Source organism: Mauremys mutica, chromosome 2 (genome assembly GCF_020497125.1).
Source record: "Mauremys mutica isolate MM-2020 ecotype Southern chromosome 2, ASM2049712v1, whole genome shotgun sequence".
In the NCBI taxonomy this organism is placed as follows: domain Eukaryota; kingdom Metazoa; phylum Chordata; order Testudines; family Geoemydidae; genus Mauremys; species Mauremys mutica.
Window position 1 is genome coordinate 298356128 of NC_059073.1, and position 20746 is coordinate 298376873.

At 42.4% G+C, this 20746-nt stretch overlaps 1 protein-coding gene across 1 annotated transcript in view; it reads left to right on the forward strand.

Annotated features, from left to right (window-relative positions):
• Window positions 1-20028, forward strand: part of LOC123363335 (ATP-dependent translocase ABCB1-like) — a 50572-nt gene extending 30544 nt beyond the window's left edge. Inside the window, exons 14-21 of the mRNA XM_045004190.1 lie at window positions 2132-2335; window positions 10903-11003; window positions 12913-13053; window positions 13555-13711; window positions 15948-16145; window positions 17024-17230; window positions 18157-18303; window positions 19799-20028. Coding sequence (XP_044860125.1) covers window positions 2132-2335; window positions 10903-11003; window positions 12913-13053; window positions 13555-13711; window positions 15948-16145; window positions 17024-17230; window positions 18157-18303; window positions 19799-19996 — 1353 coding nt within the window. The 3' untranslated portion in view covers window positions 19997-20028. The remainder of the gene's footprint in view (window positions 1-2131; window positions 2336-10902; window positions 11004-12912; window positions 13054-13554; window positions 13712-15947; window positions 16146-17023; window positions 17231-18156; window positions 18304-19798) is intronic.
• Window positions 20029-20746: the final 718 nt, after the last annotated feature.

Here is a 20746-nt window from a genome sequence, read left to right on the forward strand (position 1 = left end):
GGTTCTCAACCGGCTGCGAGCAGGTTTCAGGGGATCCGCCAAGCAGGGCCAGCATTAGACTCGCTGGGGCCAAGGGCAGAAAACCAAAGCCCCACCTCATGGGGCTGATGCCCAGGGCCCTGAGCCCCACCACATGGGGATGAAGCCAAAGCCTGAACAATGTAGCTTCATGGGGGGCCCTGTGACATGGAGCCCCAGGCAATTGCCCTGCTTGCTACCCCGTAATGCTGGCCCTGGCTTTTATATGCAGAAAACCAGTTATTGTGGCACAGATGGGCCATGAAGTTTTTATAGCATGTTGGGGTGGGGGGGAGAGGATCAGAAAGAAAAAGAGCGAGAGCCCCTGCTCTGGAGAACCAAGGAAAATCAAGGAGTGAGAAACAAGGTGGGTGAGGTAATATCTTGTATTGGACAAACTTCTATTGGTGAGAGAGAGAAGCTTTCGAGCTCACACAGAGCTCTTCTTTAGGTCTTCTTCACCGGGAGAAGTTGGTCCAGTACAAGATATTACCTCACCTACCTTCTCTCTCCTATAGCCTGGAACTAACACGGCTACTGCTAAGTAAGTGGGCAGCCGTATGTTGTACTAACTGAAGTCTCAAAGCATAGGCACCAACATTCTTGGGCACCAGTGGGTGCCCGCGCCTCCCCTCTCCAACTCCACCCTTTCCCCACCCTGGCCCCGCCCCCATTCCAACCTCCTCCCCACTCCCTCCCTGCCCCGCAAATCAGCTGTTTCATGGCACAAGTGCTGGGAGGGATGGGGGAGAAGCAGGCGGCGCGCTCACAGAGGAGGCGGAGGTAAGCTGGAGCAGGGGATGCGGTGAGCTGCCCACCAATTTTTTTCCGTGGGTGCTCCAGCCCCGGAGCACCTACGCAGTTGGTGCCTATGCCTCAAAGTGATCTTTATGTGTAAGCCCCAGAGTATATGGCAATAATTCATCTTGGCATTGGTTTGGTTTTATAACTTTATTGAACACAAAAGTCTCTTGAGAGCAGGAGAGCCTCTGGCTAGCAAAGAAAGTATCATACTTCCCACCCAAGGTTTTCTTGGTTTGTCCACAGTGCGATATTTGAAAGATGGAGTGTTTCCACAAAACTTTCCATTTTATCTGCAGGCATGAGTAGAGCTGGCCAACATGTTTTTAGTGAATGGTATTTTTAGGAACCCCAAATCTATTCATTAATTTGACTAATAGTCAAAAGAGATAATAAGGGAGATTTGTTTTAAGTCTAAATGTTTCATTTTGAACATTTAAAATATGCCATTACTATTTTTGTTTTGAAATGGCATTTCATTTTCTAATTTGACCAAATAAAAAAGAAGAGAAAAACACTGCAAAATGACCAAATCAATACAAAAAAAATTGTGTGGGGAGGAACGGGGGGAGTTTTTAGTCAACCAAAATGTTTTGGTCAATTTGAAATTATTATTTTTTATTTGACACCCCCGCCCCCAGCCAAAAAATGATTTCAGATCTAATCAAATCAATTTTCCCCCTCGATTTTCCAGTTTGGCCCCCAGCTGGAAAATCCACTATTTGCTCAGCTGAGCCATGAGTATTGTCACAGTTTACACGGATCCCGTGTGCCAATCATCACTTTTACATTTCTTGATGACATGGATGTGCAGATCCTCAGGGAGAGAAGAGCTCTTTGGTGTGAACGCTCATTTCCTGCTGCTAACACTGCTGAAAACAAAGTGCCTAATTAAAGGAACCTGCAGCTTCCATTATCTTCAGCTGATGTACAGCACCTATGAAAATCAGGCCCTAGATGCCTTAAGCTGGGCACCCAATAACTGAAATGCCCCAAATTAGAGGCTGTTGGCTCTTCATGATTTCTGTGGCTTGTTGTGGCACAGGAGGGCCCTAATATTTTTTGTTGAATTGAGCCCATGTGGCCACATTTTCATCAGGCTTCCTGAACCTCACCCACAGCTAGGGGTATTTGCATATGTAATTGTCCATATGGGTTTTTGCATGTACAACTGTCCATTATAAATGCACAACATTTATGATTGTTCTCCCTCTGAATATTTGATCCTGAGTGAACAATGATTTCATACATTTGATCTCTATTTAGTGTTTCAAGAATTAACTCTAACTTCGGACTCTTTTGCTTTTAATAGGCTACTGGAAGCCGACTTGGCTTGTTGACTAAGACTGCCTCTACTCTTCTGTCTGCCATCATTATTGCTTTTGTATATGATTGGCGATTAACTTTGCTTATCCTGGCCTGCGTTCCTGTCCTTATTGCTGCAAGTGCTATTCGACTGAGCTCTGTGGCTGGTCGTGCGTCAAAAGATCAAAAAGCTTTCGAAGAGGCCGGAAGAGTAAGATCTCCAATATAAACTAAATGGGTATAATGTTATATCGTTTTAAGGACAACATTGTCAGTGATGAGTATCTACAGAAATTACTCTGAAAATATATTAAATAAAACATTGATAAAGAGAGACATTCAGTTATAGTGGGATGCTAGCTCCACTCTAGTTAAGGTTCAGGATGACTTTTCTTATTGCTTTAAAATCCACACAGTTACTCATATTGCCTTGAAATTCAATGGCAAAACAATTGTTAACACAAAGTTAAGGTTGCTTGGTGGCAGGTCGTTCCCTTGGTGAACCTTGAGTTGAGCAAAACTCAAACTTCTGAACATCAGGAATTCCCCAATGCTTTCAATAATTCCCCAGTGCTCCCTGTTAACACACATACCTTTACTCTGCCAACCTCACAGTTGCTGACATGTTCAAGCTCTTCACTTTCTTCTCCAGTCCATTCAATGTCACCCACAGGATTCCATCTAACAATATGAAAGGACAAGAATGGGTAGGGGAAGGTTGACCATGCTAGCTTCCTTCTAGGCTCTTTCAGCTATGCCTCACTGTGCATGTACTCTTGTCACTTTGAAAATTCAGAAGGTTCCAGATTGTGGTGTACACTTACCAACTCCCCAGAAAGAATATCAGACATGTACAATGTGAGAACCGCTTTACAGCCTTTTATAGCTCCCATGCCCTGATGGTACGTCTCAGCTGGGAGGTGATTCCCAGGTCTCATAGACACACCCATGCTAGCTCTGCTTGAGCTAGTGCACTAAAAAGAGCAGTGTAGCCAGGATGGTGGCTTGGGCGAGCCTCACAAGTAGTATGTGCCCAGGGGGTCTGGATGGGTTTGTACTCATGTGACTAGCTCAAGCCACTGCTCGTGCCACCCTGGCTATGCACAGAGGGTACATCTATGCAAGCTGGGACTCGCACCTCCCAGCTTAAGGGTAGGGCTACTGTTACATACACGATACCATCTCAATCTACACTTTCCTTTAGCCATCCTGAAAGCATTAGAATCCTTTCAAATTCCATCTCACGGCTGGCAATATCCTTTGTAATTAAAGCCCCGTGCCCTGTTACTGACATAACCTACACAATTCCACATAGAACTCAGACATACTTCATCCTGCACACCTGCACCTCCTGCCTTTCCACACACACACAGAGATCTCCTCATATCTCAGTCACAGCTCTGTCACACATCTCCAAGTCATCCAGAGATCTCGCTAACACACCTACCAAGCAGAGCTAACTACATCCTCCGCTCTTCAGTACAGTTTCATTTGTCACTGAGCACACTCACTTTGCCTGGAGTGTGCATAGATAATAAACGCTTAGATTGCTCATATGGCAGCTCACTACTGAAAATACCCTGTGCCCTGCTAATGATATAAGGTACGCAATTCTGCACTGTTCTGATGCACACAGGATCCTGGAGGTACATAGATTAATAGATTCATTGACTCTAGGACTGGAAGGAACCTCGAGAGGTCATCGAGTCCAGTCCCCTGCCCTCATGGGAGGACAAAATACTGTCTAGACCATCCCTGATAGACATTTATCTAACCTACTCTTAAATATCTCCAGAGACGGAGATTCCACAATCTCCGTAGGCAATTTATTCCAGTGTTTAACCACCCTGATAGTTAGGAACTTTTTCCTAATGTCCAACCTAAATCTCCCTTGCTGCAGTTTAAGCCCATTGCTTCTTGTTCTATCATTAGAGGCTAAAGTGAACAAGTTTTCTCCCTCCTCCTGATGACACCCTTTTAGATACCTGAAAACTGCTATCATGTCCCCTCTCAGTCTTCTCTCTTCCAAACTAAACAAACCCAATTCTTTCAGCCTTCCTTTGTAGGTCATGTTCTCAAGACCTTTAATCATTCTTGTTGCTCTTCTCTGGACCCTCTCCAATTTCTCCACATCTTTCTTGAAATGCGGTGCCCAGAACTGGACACAATACTACAGTTGAGGCCTAACCAGCGCAGAGTAGAGCAGAAGAATGATTTCTCTTGCTGACAACACACCTGTTAATGCATCCCAGAATCACGTTTGCTTTTTTTGCAACAGCAGCACACTGTTGACTCATATTTAGCTTGTGGTCCACTATAACCCCTAGATCCCTTTCTGCCCTACTCCTTCCTAGACAGTCTCTTCCCATTCTGTATGTGTGAAACTGATTGTTCCTTCCTCAGTGGAGCACTTTACATTTGTCTTTATTAAACTTCATCTAGTTTACCTTAGACCATTTCTCCAATTTGTCCAGATCATTTTGAATTATGACCCTGTCCTCCAAAGCAGTTGCAATCCCTCCCAGTTTGGTATCATCTGCAAACTTAATAAGCGTACTTTTTATGCCAACATCTAAGTCGTTGATGAAGATATTGAACAGAGCCCGTCTCAAAACAGACCCCTGCGGAACCCCACTCATTATACTTTTCCAGCAGGATTGGAACCATTAATAACTACTCTCTGAGTACGGTTATCTAGCCAGTTATGCACCCACCTTATAGTAGCCCCATCTAAATTGTATGTGCTTAGTTTATCGATAAGACTATCATGCAAGACCGTATCAAATGCCTTACTAAAGTCTAGGTATATCACATCCACCGCTTCTCCCTTATCCACAAGACTCGTTATCCTATCAAAGAAAGCTATCAGATTGGTTTGACATGATTTGTTCTTTACAAATCCATGCTGGCTATTCCCTATCACCTTACCACCTTCCAAGTGTTTGCAGATGATTTCCTTAATTACTTGCTCCATTATCTTCCCTGGCACAGAAGTTAGACTAACTGGTCTGTAGTTTCCTGGGTTGTTTTTATTTCCCTTTTTATAGATAGGAAAAGGGCAAATATAGTGCCCGTCTTCTGGAATCTCTCCCGTCTCCCATGATTTTCTAAAGATAATAGCTAGAGGCTCAGATACCTCCTCTATTAGCTCCTTGAGTATTCTAGGATGCATTTCATCAGGCCCTGGTGACTTGCAGGCATCTAACTTTTCTAAGTGATTTTTAACTTGTTCTTTTTTTATTTTATCTTCTAAATCTACCCCCTTCCTATTAGCATTCACTATGTTAGGCATTCCTTCAGACTTCTCAGTGAAGACCGAAACAAAGAAGTCATTAAGCAGCTCTGCCATTTCCAAGTTTCCTGTTACTGTTTCTCCCTCCTCACTGAGCAGTGGGCCTACCCTGTCCTTGGGCTTCCTCTTGCTTCTAATGTATTGATAAAAAGTCTTCTTGTTTCCCTTTATTCCCATAGCTAGTTTGAGCTTATTTTGTGCCTTTGCCTTTCTAATCTTGCCCCTGCATTCCTGTGTTGTTTGCCTATATTAATTCTTTGTAATCTGACCTGGTTTCCTAAGCTCTGCTCTGCTCTCTCACATACCTCAGAGTGATCCACACATCCTCACATCACCAAGACACTTACCAAGCAGGCCCAGCTACTCTTTCCACTATTTAACGTAGGCACACCTAGAATCCTGATTGCAACTGGAGTATATGTAAATAATTCCCATTCGCTACTGCCAGCTCTATGGAATAGATGGAACGTGGGGTGGGCAGCCTTTGTGTTTTTTTTTTTTTCTTTCTTGTCCTGTAATATTGTTAGATGCAATCCTGTGGGTGACAGAGAATGGGCTGTAAAACAAGATGAATGTGCATGTCAGCAGCTGCGGGGTTGGCAGAGCAAAGGTATTAACTGGGTTAACTGGGTTAACTGGGCACTGCGGAAAGCGGGCAGAGGTAAGCTTGCCTGCACAACCTGACTTGTGCATCTCCTGGTTTTCAGTAGTTTGAGTTTTGTTCCATACAGCATTCTGCAGGGGTACGATACCCACAAGCAACATTAACTCTGCATTTAACGGCATTCTTTGCCATGGAATTTCCAAGTTTTTTTTTTTTTTAAACAGGAAAAGCTCTGGTGGTATTAGAAGGTTGTGGCTATATAGGCAGTTATACATATAGTGTTCCACAATTAGCATACTGAGCAAGCTGCACCCCCCTGACACACACATTCATCAGCTGTGCCTCAACGGCCCTGCTTCAGCAAACCTCCCCGCCATACCTCTGACCCATTCACTGCATTCCCCCATCCCCACTACCATACAGAGGCCTCCCTATTGCAAGCAGGGAACACGTCTCCGTGAAGTTTTCACTCCCTGTGAAAACTTTTCTATTGCTGTCACTTCCTCCCTCCTCTGATCTGATTCACATGCAGTGCCTGGGGTGAAGGACAGCTGTGTTCCAGTGGCATAGTGTTCCTGGTCGTGTTTCAGAATGGCTAGAGGGTGGAGTTTGTATCAGGCTGGTGGGAGAAATCCCAGATAGGGTTTGTGTTCCAAAACACAGACTATTTTATGTTTGAGAGAAAAATCCTCTGATCCCTTTCTAATAGATGTACCCCATCTCCAAGAACAGTGAGGTGTCAGAGCTTGTAATGGTTTCTGGTCAGCCGTGAACCCTCCAATTTCCCTATGAATGTGCATCCAGTAGCTTTCTTGTAGTGTTGGGGTGCATTAACAGAGCTGGGACGTGCAACGGGTCAGGTGCATTGGTAGAACTGGGGTATAAGAAGGTTGGGGTATACTGGAAGGGCTGGGGCTGCAGGAAAGTTGGGGTGCATGAGGGGTTGGGGTGCAAAGACAGCTTTGGGATGCAGAGGGTTAGGATGCCAAGACCAAGCTGGGGGTTGGGGTGCAGGAAGGTTGAGATGCAGGATGGCTTGTTTATTGGCAGAGAGGGCACAACAAGTTGCAGTGCAGGGCTGGGGTGCACTGGCAGAGCTGGGAGGTCATGTGCCTCCATCACCTGAACCTCTTACCTCCCCTACCACCTATTCCTATTCACCCCAATCCTCCTTCCCAGCAGGGTTGCCAATTTTTGTTGAACCTATTCCTGGAGGTTTAATCACATGACACAATCTTTAAAGATTAATCTTTAATTCCTGAAAAACAACGAGGAGTCTGGTGGCTTTGTGGATACAGACTAACATGGCTACTCCTCTGATACTTTAATTCCTGGAGACTCCAGGACAATCCTGGAGGTTTGGCAACTTATTTCCCAGAAACTTTACACATCCAATTTTCCACGCAAACGCTTTGATTGCATTTCTCCCAAAATGAAATTACCTCCTATGACTCTCACATTGTAGCAATCTCCAGCCACTCAGTTCAAAATTCCTTTTGACTTGGGAGTGTGTGTGTGTGTGTGTGTGTGTAATTAACTTATCTTTAGCAGTATTAATTGAAGGGTGAGTTCACAGCCATCCAGTGGTTTGTGATTCATCTTCCAGTCCTTAGTACCTACCTATGAACTCTAGCTCTACAGTTCTAGCTCTAAGTTTTTGTTTTTGTTATTTTTTTAAAAACACCCACTACCTAGAAACTTTTTTTTAAAAAATGGCTGTTTTAGGGCTGTTTTAGGGCTCCAGAATGTTTGGCTCAACAGATGTCAAGTGTGGGTCATTAACCCTGCCCTGCCATCTCCTCAGATGCACCACTATAAATTGGTGAACCCTATAGGGGTGAAAGGTACGTGTAGTGATCCACATTTGGGGTTATTTGACCAACGGGTTCATGAGATGCCATTTCCCACCAAATAATCAGCTTTTCTAAAGGTTCGTTCTAGTAATGGTTTTTTTGCGCACATCTAGAGATCAGACCATGGGTCTGATCCTGGCACAAGGGTCTCACTCACTTGAGGGTTAACCCCAGAGAAAGCATGGCATCCACTAGCCACTTGGGGGAAGCATGATTCAGAACATTATTAGCAAGAGAGTTTAGCCATCCACTTAGACTCTTGAGTAAAGGTCAAGCACTCCACAAGTTACATTGAGCACGTACGTTAAGCGAACCCCAAAGGATTTGCAGGTAGACTATGGTCAAAATGGCTGGATAGACTGAAGAGATGTACAATGTTTGTTCTGAACTCCCCCAGCTACTGACAGTTCACGGTCCCCTTTGCTGAAAACCTGGGAAAGCTTGGCTGGCATGTTGCTAAAATCTGTTACTATCAGGCTTTTATTTTGGAGGGGGGTGTAATGTCATCAAAGTATTTTTGTTTAAAAAAAATAGGCGTGCAAATGCTTGCTGGCAAAAGAGGAGCATTTTATGGGATGGAGGAGTTAGGGGAATGGGGTGAGAGGGGTTTGGGGCTGCACAGAGAAGAGGGGGGATTATGGGGAGGGAGATAAATGCGGACGGGTGGTAGAGGAGTTGGGTTTGGGGAATGGATACTGGGAAGCAGACATGGGGGTTTGTTGCACAGGGTCTGGGGGGAATAGGGGCAGCTCCACATTCTCCCTTTCTGGCCCTTTTGTGTGTGTGCTTGAATCTGGGGGACCCCCTAGCTCTCTAGGGGAGTCTTAGCCCCTCTCCCCACCCCCTGCATATGAGGTGGAATTTTTTGGGGGGGGGGCACTTGCCTCTCTGGGGGTGTCTGAGCCCTGCACCTGACCCCCCTCTGTTTGCCAGGCTCTGAAGCTGCCTTGCCCAGCCGTGGGGATCTATCTGCCTTCCATGTCCCCTCTCCTGTGAGCCAGGGTCTGCAGTAGGCATTGCTTTCTGGGGACATCTAAACCCCTCTCTCTACCTCCTCACATGAGCTGGAATCTGGGATGCTTTGTCCCTCTACGGGAGTCTGGCCCCCTCTCTCTGCCTCTCCCCATGTGAGCTTGGATCAGGGAAGTGTGGGTCCTCTGAGTGGGAAGCTTAGAACAGGCATGCTCAGAGCATGGCCCAAGAACACACTGCTGAGAGAGGGGTGAGGAGCTGAGAATGGGCATGACAGAAACTCTACAGTCCTAGGAAGGGGGAATGGGAAAATCCACTGGCATGAATGGAGCAGTTCATATGTCTCAGAGCTAGGTGACCAGGTGTCTCAATTTTATAGAGACTGTCCTGATATTCGGGGCTTTGTCTTACATAGGAGCCTATTACTCCCCACCCCTGTCCTGATTTTTCACACTTGCTGTCTGGTCACCCTCCTCAGAGCTAGATTCTAGCTGAATTCAGGCTGGGTGTTCACTTTCAGTTGAGAACATCCCATTGAGATGAATGGGCCACTTCACAGCTCTCTGAGACTATTATGATGCTGATGGATGTGTGGAGCACCTCTGCTCCATTGGCCTTCTAATTGTATACAGCATTATAACTGAGCACCAGCTCTGCTCTGGCTAAGGTGGGGAAGCCCTTCCTGTTTAAAGGATGACTACTAAGCATGCTAAAATCTGTGTGTTTACACAGATTGTCTTGAAATTTGCTATGTGTCATGAAAGCGTAGGGTAGGGCGAGTGATCCAAAGATGGGGTCATTTGAGTATGGGGTTCCCCATAGCCTCGAGGGGAAAAAAATTAAGTTCACAGATTCTAGCAGCTTTGAAGTTCTACGCCCACCCTGAGCAGAAATCTGAAAACAAAATGTAAACTTTTGTTTTAATTTGGACAAATGGACTCTGAGCACAGCCAATAATTAAGAAGACTCTCAAACTGTATTTGAAAAGAAAATTAATTACAAGGGGTGATTGCAGTGTAAGAGTAAATGGGAAGAAGGGAGTTGTTTTGGGTTTAGAGCAAGGGATGGGGGCATAGGTGCAGACTCTGTGGGTGGAAAAAAATTGGTGGATGCTTAGCACCCACTGGCAGCCAGCTCCCTCCCTTCTCCCACAGCGCCTCTGGTCCACTGGTGGCCCCACAGATCAACTCTTCCCCCTCCCTCCCAGTGCTTCCTGCCCACCACAATCTGCTGTTCCGTGGTGTGCAGGAGGTGCTGGGGGGAAAGGGGAAGCAGGGGGATGAGGTGAACTCGGGGGAGGGGGAGGAACTGGGCGGGAGGAAGTGGGGTGGGAAGAGGCAGGACGCAGGTGGGACTTTGTGGGAAGGGGTGGAATGGGGGCGGGGCCTGGAGATGAGCAGGGGGGTTGAGCACCCCTGGGGAAAGGAGGAAGCTGGCACATGCAAATTTAAATATCTGAAATCCAGAAAATGAGAAGTTAAGATACACGTCGCCCCTGTGGCAGTGCTGGTCGAAGCGTGGGGGGGAAGGGCCTGGTTTGGAGGAGGGGTGGACTGGGTGGGCCTGGCACATGGCTGGGGAAGCCTGGCAGAAGCAGGAACAGGAGTCTCCACTGGGGGTGGGTAGTAGGAGTGTGGGGCTCACCCAGTTCCATGTGCCGCTCAGGCTGCATAACCAAGGTAGCATGCAGCCCTCCAGTGAGCTGCTGCCTGGGAGATGGGTACTCAGAGCAAGGAGCAACTTCTTACCTTTTAATGCTTTCTATAGTGCCAGCTAATGCTGCTGTACAACAAAATTTACAGGTGGGGGAGGAGTACTTAGGAATCACATAGCAGCCATGTTAGCTTAGCAGAAAGACCACGGTGTGACCTTAGGCAAATAATTTAATGGTTGTGCCCCGGTTTCCCTGAGAATGATACTTAATCACATTTTTTTTAAAAAGAAAAACACTTGGAGAGCGAAAGATGAAAAGTGCTAGAGATGTGCTAACTACGTAGTGGTAGGAGTAGACTCAAACATAAGAGAATATTTCATATCTGTCTTGTCTCCCCATTTAGATTTCAGTGGAAGCAGTTGAAAATATAAGAACTGTGGCTTCATTAACTAGTGAAGATGCATTCTATGAGAAATACAATGCAAGTTTGAATGGTCCATACAGGTAGGATTTGCTCTCAAACAATTCTGTTTTTTAAAAGCAATGAATACATATTTTCTTAATTTAAAACAACTCAGGATTTATTCATATTACATTCATTTGCAGACTGAAAATATTAAACACATAAATGATTTGAAAAGATTTTGGCAGAGTAAAATGTATTTACTCAGTTTCTTTAAAATATCTTCTTAGACGCTATTGTGAGTGATGTAATATTTGTGTGAGAGAGAGAATGTAATGACCTGGTATAAAGTTTGTTTTAACATGAATATGGGATGTTTACTTGCTTCACAAGTACTGCAGCAGAATGAGTTTCATAGGTCAAGTGGCAAAGACTTTATACTACATAACGTCACCGTGTATTATGACTTGTACTACAAGTAAGGACTTGCAGGTCTTGAAATAAGGTGCATTTCTTTTTCCCCTTTGGCCTTTTCAGTCACACTCGACAAGCTAACCACTGCAGGGGCTAATTTCTAATATCCAAAATGTCAGACATTTTCCTAGTCTCCATTTTATTTAAATGAAATGATCTACTATCCATTTTGTTTCTTTCTCCTTAAATATGTTTTAAGTAAAAGCAGGGATTGAAAAATGACAGTCCGCTGCCAATGACAGTTTTATGGCTCAATATTCTATAAACCATCAGTATGAGGGGGAAAAAATCTATATTTAATTGGAGAAATAGGATTCTTAGATTTAGCACTTATCTCAAGTCCTGGCAGGTCATTGTATTACAATATTATGAATTATAGAGAAACTATTTTGGAAAACATTTTTAAAATGTATGAGCACTAGAGATGAGTGAAAATCTGAACTTCTATCCTGTGGGAAATTCTAATATTTCAACCTCTGTTTTGCTCTGAAGTAGGATAAAATGTGAAAATATATCAATTTTTTTTCACAGAAAGAAAAGTTTTTGAAAAATTTCAATGTAGAAATGGCAAATCATTCCATTTTTGCATTTTTTCTCCCATCAAAATATGTTTATATTCTCAAATAATTGTAATATTTAATTTTTCTTTTGTTTAACTGATCTGAAAGTTTTTGTTTTTATCTAGTTCAACATCAAACTGCATATCCCTGTTTTGGAACATTGCCTCTCTTACGGGACGGGCTCCCTGGTTGGACTACATCTCCCATGATGCAGTGTGGTCTCCCCTCTGACTGAGTGGCATAATGCATTATCGGAGTCCCATAGCTATGGGCGCAAAGCAGAAATATTCAGATCAAACCAACCCAGAATAAAATATTTTGTTACTTTTTTCCCAATGGAAAATTTCAAATGAGCAGAAATTGCATTTTCTGTTGAAAAATCGTTTTGTCAGAACTAGTACCAGAGTCTGTCACAGCAAGGTCTGCACATAATTAGAGTGATTTAGTTTTACCATCCCACACAACAACATTGGTCACCATTTAAAAGTCACCACTGTACAGTGGGGTCTGAGTTGCTACTTTTTCCCCTCTTGTACTCAGAGCAGGCAATATCTGCAATGCTTCAGTTATGCTGTGTTGTAGAAATTGACTTTTCCCTGGTGACCACTACATTTATACAAATTGTCCAAAAATCCAAGCATTCATAGATTATAAACGATTTATCGAAATTATCAATTTGCTTTGTGTCAGATTGCTTTGGCCATCCATAAACATTTTATCCTGTAAACCAGCATTCAAGTGTTAAAACAAAGAAGCTAGTTGGGATGAAGGGATCTCATTTGCCATAAGTTCTCTCCAGCGGCACCTTCATGGAGGTCCTAGCATGCAGCTTTATTAATTATTATTATGTATTTGAGTGAGTGACGTATAGGGTTTGCCTCCCCTAATCCAAAGGTCTGACCTTCTCCCAGCCAGTCTTTGCTCGTGACATTTCATGACAATTTTTTCCTTTAACATAGATCTTTTCTTTTATCAGGGACTCTCTAACAAAAGCCCCCCTATATGGACTTACCTATGGAATAGCTCTAAGTGCAATCTACTTTCTTGAGGCAGCAATCTTCAGATTTGGAGGATGGCTCATTGCTAATTGTTATACAAACTTTGAAAATGTATTTATGTGAGTACACATCAGTCCAAAGGCAGTGATTTCAACACATGGTTATTGTGCATAATCTAGTTACTGAGGCAATAGTGCAAGAGGTCCAACAGTTTAGAACCTGATGAGGAGTTCAATTCAGGCAGAAGGGTTATTTCTGGGAGAGGAAGCTTGAAATAGGTGTGTTGGCATGTATAGAGCCTGGCTCAGTTTATTTACTATGGAGAAACTTTTACTGCTGATAGTTCATTGCAGACAACGGGCTTTGTGAAATGCTTCTGTGTGGAGAAATTACATACCATTAGTCACCCATAAAAATATTGATAGCTGTAAACATCTGTTTCTAATCCTGTGTGTGTAATTTTACTAAGACAAAGTTCTAAAAATGTCACAATTATCAGATTTATAGATAGTGTTATGTCTGTTTGTTTTAAATAAGGAAAACAATATTTGTAATGTCTGAACAATAGTAAAAAGTCTCTCTTTAGATGAACTGAAAGATGTTTTCTGTTTGGTTTTCAGAGCCTTTTTTTCAGTTCTATTTGGTGTTTTAAATGTTGGCCTCTCCACTGCTTTGGCACCAGATTTCGGCAAAGCTAAAGTTTCTGCCCAGCGAATCTTTCAGTTTTTGGATCGGAAACCATTAATTGACAGCTATAGTGAAGAGGGTACAAAACTGGTAAGGCCATTCAGAAAGTCCTCGAAACTAACAAACCTGGTGGTACTGTATTGTCCTTAATTGTATTAATCTTGTTCAATTGCCTTTTGCAATGTCACAGAAGACAGGACCAGACAAGTAGGGTAAAATTTAACAGCAATAACTATATAATTTTATATTTGCCCAGTACCATTTAATACCTTTTTGCTTGAGAAATTAACAGAATACTTTTAAGTGCAGTTCTGTTTTGAAAAATGACTGGAAGAATGACATTTCATTCACCGGTTCTGTCCGTTGGGTGTATTGTGAGGCTTTTTCTACACTACCAGGGTAAGTCGACCTAAGTTACTCTACTCCAGCTACGTGAATATTGTAACTGGGTTCTATGTAGCTTAGGTTGATTTACCGCCGTGTCTTCACTGTGCTGTGTTGACAGGAGATGCTCTCCCATCGACTTACCTTACTCTTCTCGTTCCGGTGGAGTACCAGAGTCGATCAGAGAGCACTCTGCTATCAACACCTGCTGAATTAATTGCAGCAGTATCAATCTTCCTGGTACTGAAGACAAGCCCAGAGTTATAACTGCTTTCTTTAGCAAAACAAGTATGTTTTCACTGCTTTTTACTTCTGTAAACTAGGCAGCTGTGGGGGAGAGTGAGTTAGATTCTGTTCCTTCTTGTGCATCATCAGCAGACTTGTTTGCTAAGTTCCAGTCAGTTACATCTGTGTAACAGAGTCAAGGTGGGTGAGTTGATATCTTTCATTGGACCAAATTCTGTTGGTGAGAGAGACAAGCTGTCAAGCTTACACATAGCTCTTCTTCAGTTCTATATAAGCTCGAAAGCTTGTCTCTCTCACCAGCAGAAGTTGGTCCAATAAAAGATATTAACTCACCCATGTTGACTCTCTAATATCCTAGGACCAGCACAGCTATAACAACACTGCATACAACATTTGAGTAACCTCATTCAAGTCAAACGGTTTGTGCAAGTATTAATGAGGATGTAACTTGGCCTGCAGAACCTTTTATTGCTCGTGATTATACGAGAGATGGAAAGAACCCAGCTTGTCTCTCAAAGTCCAGCATTGACAGTTAGAAACTCATCTTTGTATTTGTAAACTGAACACCTTTCATATTGTCTTTCTGTGCTTTCCATAAATGTTTTTACAAGCAGAACCAGCCATTCAGAAACTTGAAATTGCTTTAGAATTCTAGCTTTTGGATAGTGGCCTCGGTTCAGAAAAGGACTCAGGCACATACTGTAAGCATGCCAGTAACTCATGTGCACAACTTTAAGTCACACATGTGCTTGACTACTTTCCTGAATCAGCTCCACGTGCCCAGACTGCTAATGCTTCCGGGGAAATATCTTCTTGTGGAGAAAGACGTTAATTGAAAGTGGAACCACTCTGGGCCAAATCTTGATGCCAGTGAAGCAGCTGCCTTTGACTTCAGTGAAGCTAAGATTTGGCCCAAAGAATTTAAACCTTGAAAGTCCAGTTCTCTAGGCGCTGTAAGAGCCCATTGTACTGACAGTGCTGGTATTGTGGTCCTGAAGCTGTCTCATCCCCCAGGCAGCAGAGGAGGCTCCTACAGTCTCTCCTAACATCTCCTTCACTCACTCTTGTCTTCAAGTCTTCTTCCTTGCTACCTCATACTCAGAGCTCCCTTCCTACATAAAAGAGCCAATCAGCTACCCTTTCCCTATTCAAACCTACACTGAAAACATAGTTGTCCTTGAAAACTATGAATAATCCACCAAAGTAAAAATGTTTAACCCAATCTGAGATCTGATGTTCTCCTTGTACTATGTTCATCCCGTGTACTATGTGTTGAACTTACACTATTTAGAGAGTGAACTCCCAGGGGCAGGAACTATGTTTTCCACACACAATGATAGTGTCTGGATTATATGCATTGATGACATCAAAGATAGGTATTAGGTTTGTTTACTTACCTAAAGTAATGATAGTCCTTGCAAACCAGGCTGAAAAGGAATGATATAAATGAGAGAGAGAGATGCAGAAAAGAACCACTCAGCAAGGAGGTCCTGTACACAGAAGATACCAATCCAATTTCACTGCATATTTAAGCAACAATAAATTGACAAAAATGCTCTGGGTTTGAAAATGCCATACCATTTCCAACTGACTTGTCAACGCCTTCATTTAAATGACCATACTGAGTTGTGTTTGATGCTTCTGTACAAGATAGACAGGTCTTCTGTCATACATTTATATTTTCTACCATTTCTAGAGTCAGTTTGATGGCAACATTGAATTCAGGGACATCCATTTTGTATACCCTACAAGACCAGAAGCTCATGTTTTGCAAGGACTCAGTGTGAAGGTTAATAAAGGACAGACGCTAGCCTTGGTGGGGAGCAGTGGTTGTGGCAAAAGCACATCCATTCAGCTGCTGGAGAGATTTTATGACCCTATGGCAGGACAAGTGGTAAGAAGAGATTTGTGAAGCTGTTAATGCTTAGAGCTTATTAAACTGTTCTTCAAAGTATTTTACAAACATTAAATCATCCGCACAACACCTCTTTGAGGTGGATAAGTCTTGTTACAGGTCCGGGTACTGCAAAGAAGACTTGGGACTTGCTTAAGGTAGAGCTGGGAGTAGAACTTTGGATCTTCTGACTCCACATCCTGGCTCTAGATCACTAGATTGCATCTCTTTATTGATTTACTTGATATATTGGAGGGGACATTAGAATATACTTTCCATAATGTAACCTTTGTCACTAGTCCTCTAGTCATGTTAACATGACACAATTTGAGGTCTAATTCATCACTTGATGAGACTTTTGATGCAAGTCCTATTAATGATGATGGGAGCTCCAAGAAGAATAGCCTAGAGATGGTGAGTCAAAGGATGTTTGAATAAATGCCCAAAGATGTGGATTCTTATTGGAGCTCTTCAACCATCTAGGTCTAAGAAGATCATGAACAGACTTCCTCATGAGATCTCTGGTACCTGACATCATCAGTAAAGATGGAAATTCTGTGGGCACAACTCATTATAGATTGGCAATTCCACATCTATTATGGAAGCTAGAAGAGTAGATGTGCAACAAAAAACAATTCTGAGAAGAAAAGGTTATCTGAGCTTCTTTTGAATTTTCAGAGTTTTGGTTCAGTTCAATTTTGGATGAAAGATCTGATCTATTATTTGATCAGAAGTGGTTTATTGACCACTTTACATTTACTGCAACTCTAACACATTTCAGAGGATTTTCACAGATTCGTCTTTCACATTTACATTGTACACCTGAGGAGGAGTATTGCATTCTGCAGGGAATGATTTTTCTCTTTTTCTGTTTCTAGTTTGCAGATGGGTTAGATACTAAGTCTTTGCACTTGCAATGGTTAAGGTCCAAATTGGGTATTGTGTCCCACGAGCCTATTTTGTTTGACTGCACCATTGCTGAAAATATCCAGTATGGAGACAACAGTAGGGTTGTCAGTCAGGAGGAAGTTGAAGAGGCAGCTAAAGCAGCAAATATTCACACCTTCATAGAAAATCTCCCAGAGGTAAGAGAAAATGTCTTTCCGTTCTCAGTGTGGGGTAAATATTCACCATGACCTATCTAAGCAACTCCCATTAATGCAAAACAATATGCTTTTTCGTTTATTTTCTTGTGTTTACTGTTCTCAAAGAGGAAAATAGGAAGCTAGTGTTTAAAAATGTAACTTGCAATAGGTATTAACACATATGCAGTCGTAATTAGCTAATTCAAATGCAAAATCTGAGCTCCAGTTTTCTTATTTCCTCTATCACAGTGATGTTATATAACAACTATAAAAGAGACATTCAATTCTTAACTTTGCCAATTCTTTTTCCTTTTTTTGGCTGAAACTTTCTGTAGTTTTAGTCTTATCTGAAAGGTAAAATGTTTCAAGTACATTTTAACCTTCATGTTTGCCATGGACTTAGTTCTCAAAATGGAGAAATACCTTGGAAAAGCCCAAAGAAATTGGGCTTCCTTTAAAGTTACATGGAATTGAAGACAATTGAAAATTGAAATAAAAACAATATTTCTTTTTCATTACCACCTAGTTTTTGAAAATGTACTTAGAAGAAAGTTTTGGACGTGTAAGAATTAAAGGTTCATCTCCTGAGTGTGGGTTTCTAGGGCCTTGAAATTATAAAAATCTCTTGAGATATATATTTTTAAGTACAGGTGTCTTTGACTAGACACATCAGTGGTTGCACCACTTGGGAATTAGTCTTTTTCTAAGGCTGAAATGAATTTTCATTACAGAGCATTTATCAATATATGTAGCTGTAGATATGTATTTTGATTCAAACTGTTAAAATTGTTATAAGATATTATTAAAAATAATTACATTATTATTTTTCCTTCATAATGGAAATGCTTAATATAGTACATTATCTGCTATTAAAATATAACTTACTGTTTCTAACTTTCCTTGACAATGAATATTTACTTATACAGAAGTATAATACCCAAGTGGGTGACAAAGGATCACAACTTTCTGGAGGTCAGAAACAAAGAATAGCTATTGCTCGTGCTCTAGTTCGTAAGCCAGCAGTTCTGCTTCTAGATGAAGCCACATCTGCTCTTGACACGGAAAGCGAAAAGGTTAGTAATATGCATTCTACCATTTGTAATACACACAAAATACCTGGTTCGAATTCTTCACTGCAAGAACACAGGCGCTCCATCTACAATACAATTTTGAAAGTTCCACAGAACAACCCTTAGCTCCCTCTCTGTCTACGGCCTGCTTTTGCAAGGTGTAGAGTGCCTTCAACTCCTAAATTGGGAGCTGATGGTAGTCAGCAACACTTGGGGCTGGACAGAAAGTGGGATTTTCAGAACTCCTCATTTTTGGCCTGCCTCAGTTCCTTCAAAGTCAGTTATGAAGTCAATGGGACTTTTTTAATGGGTTCACAGTTAGACCAATGCTGAGCACTTTGGAAAATCCCATTCATAATTAGCAACGTTGAGTTTGAGACAGGTGTCTTCAAACCGTAGACTGTAATCTACTAGAGGAGGCCTTGTAAGGCAAGTCACCAGCTCCTTCTTCTTTCCTTCAGCCAGCAGCACTAGCAGCAAAGTGGGTCTCTTTCTGCACTATTTCCTGCTCTGTCTGGGGGAACAGGTGTTGCTACAAAAACCGAGAGGGATCCACTCTGCCAGTAGAACTGCTGGCTGTCAGGACAGAATGGAACAATGAAGAAGCCTCTGTCCGCTTCCCAGTCCTTTGAGCCATCTGCATTCAGAGGGTAAGAGGTGACATGCAGGAGCAGCTGGCTTGGAAAAAAGGCTTCAGCAACACCTCCTACCTCTCAGGAGATGTTGTGAAGGGAAGAGAGAGTAATTAAGCTATCCTCTGCTGCTCAGCTGGCTGAGCTTTCTCACTGCATCCACCATCTCCAGGAGAGGGGGCAGACTCCATAGGGACGAATAAACTGTTCATTTGGATGGGGCTGCAGTAGAAGTGAAAAATGCCACCATGCAAACCACCATCCAGTTGTGAGCCAGATGTCAGGATCCTGAATTTTGGATTTTTATGGCTAACAAGAAGTGTCTGGCATTGCTGGTACTATCAATGAACATGCAAGTTTTAGTCATGTCTATGTATTTGGCTGGTCTGCTTTCTCCAAACTGATCTAAGTACTGTGCATGTCTAACTGACAAACACCTGGACAAGTGCATATGGCGGGGAGGACAGAGGGGGTTAGTTTCTCTAAATTTGGCATGTAGTTGGAAACAGACAGCATGCAGTATCAAATATAACACACACATTTGGTAAGTAGCCGCTATCACAGACAATTCATTACACCTCTGCAAATTAGTTGTGTTGGTCCAAACTAGATCCTTATGGACCTCATTCTGCTAGCCTTTGTTCATGAGAGTAGTCTCAGTGACTTCAGTGGAATTACTCACACAAATAAAGGTTGTAATATCAGGCCCCTGTGTTTGAGGCCTCCTTCATGCATGGGAACTCCTGACTCCTAAACCCTAGTGAGGAACACCCAGGTGATTATGTGAACTATAAAGGCAAAGGTGTTACCTATGAAAGGGAAGATTCTCCAAGTAATAGCAAGTTTTTCACTGCATCTCTCTGCAGATTGTCCAGAAAGCCTTGGACGATGCCAGGAAGGGTCGAACCTGCATTATTATTGCTCACCGCTTGATGACCGTCCAGAACGCTGATGTCATAGCAATGATTCATAATGGAAAAGTAGTGGAACAAGGGACTCACAGCCAGCTGCTGGCAAAGGAAGGACATTACTATGCACTTGTAAATGCACAAGTTTCTCATTAACATTAATGTTACAAACTAATCTATTTATATAAATACACACACAACCACAGATAAATAATATTAATGAGGTGCATCCTTACTGAGATATCTGCAGGTTTAAAACACGTAGTAAAAAACAGAGCAGAGACATTTATTTCTTCATTGTCTCACAGCTTTAAGAATCATAGAATCATAGAATTCAAGATCAGAAGGGACCATTATGATCATCTAGTCTGACCTCCTGCAAGATGCAGGCCACATAAGTCGATCCACCCACTCCTTAAGCAAGCGACCTCTGCCCCATGCTTCGGAGGAAGGCGAAAAACCTCCAGGGCCACTGGAGTTACTTAGTCCTATTGGTAAAATCCTTTGGGGCGTGTTGGTTAATTTTAAACTGCTTTTATATTAATGATTACAAGCCTTTCATGGAAATATATATTGACAAAATAGATCACAAACTGTTTGTTTATAAAGTATTGCTAAAACCTGTATTATTGACCTAACAGAACTTACTGGTTCTTTGGAAACCATTAAGGCTATTTCCAAAAGATTTAAAAATAATTATTATTGGCCCAATGACCATGATGGCTCCTTCTGGAGCTGATTAATGTCAACCATGTAAACAGCTATTTAACAAACAACTGTGTGTGGGGGGGTAGGGGTTACCATAGATAGATTTAAACATTTTTTTCAGCTTTTTCAATGGAGTTTTAGAAATGTTGATTGATCCATGTATAGTCATAGTGGTTTATTCAGCTCTGTTATAATATT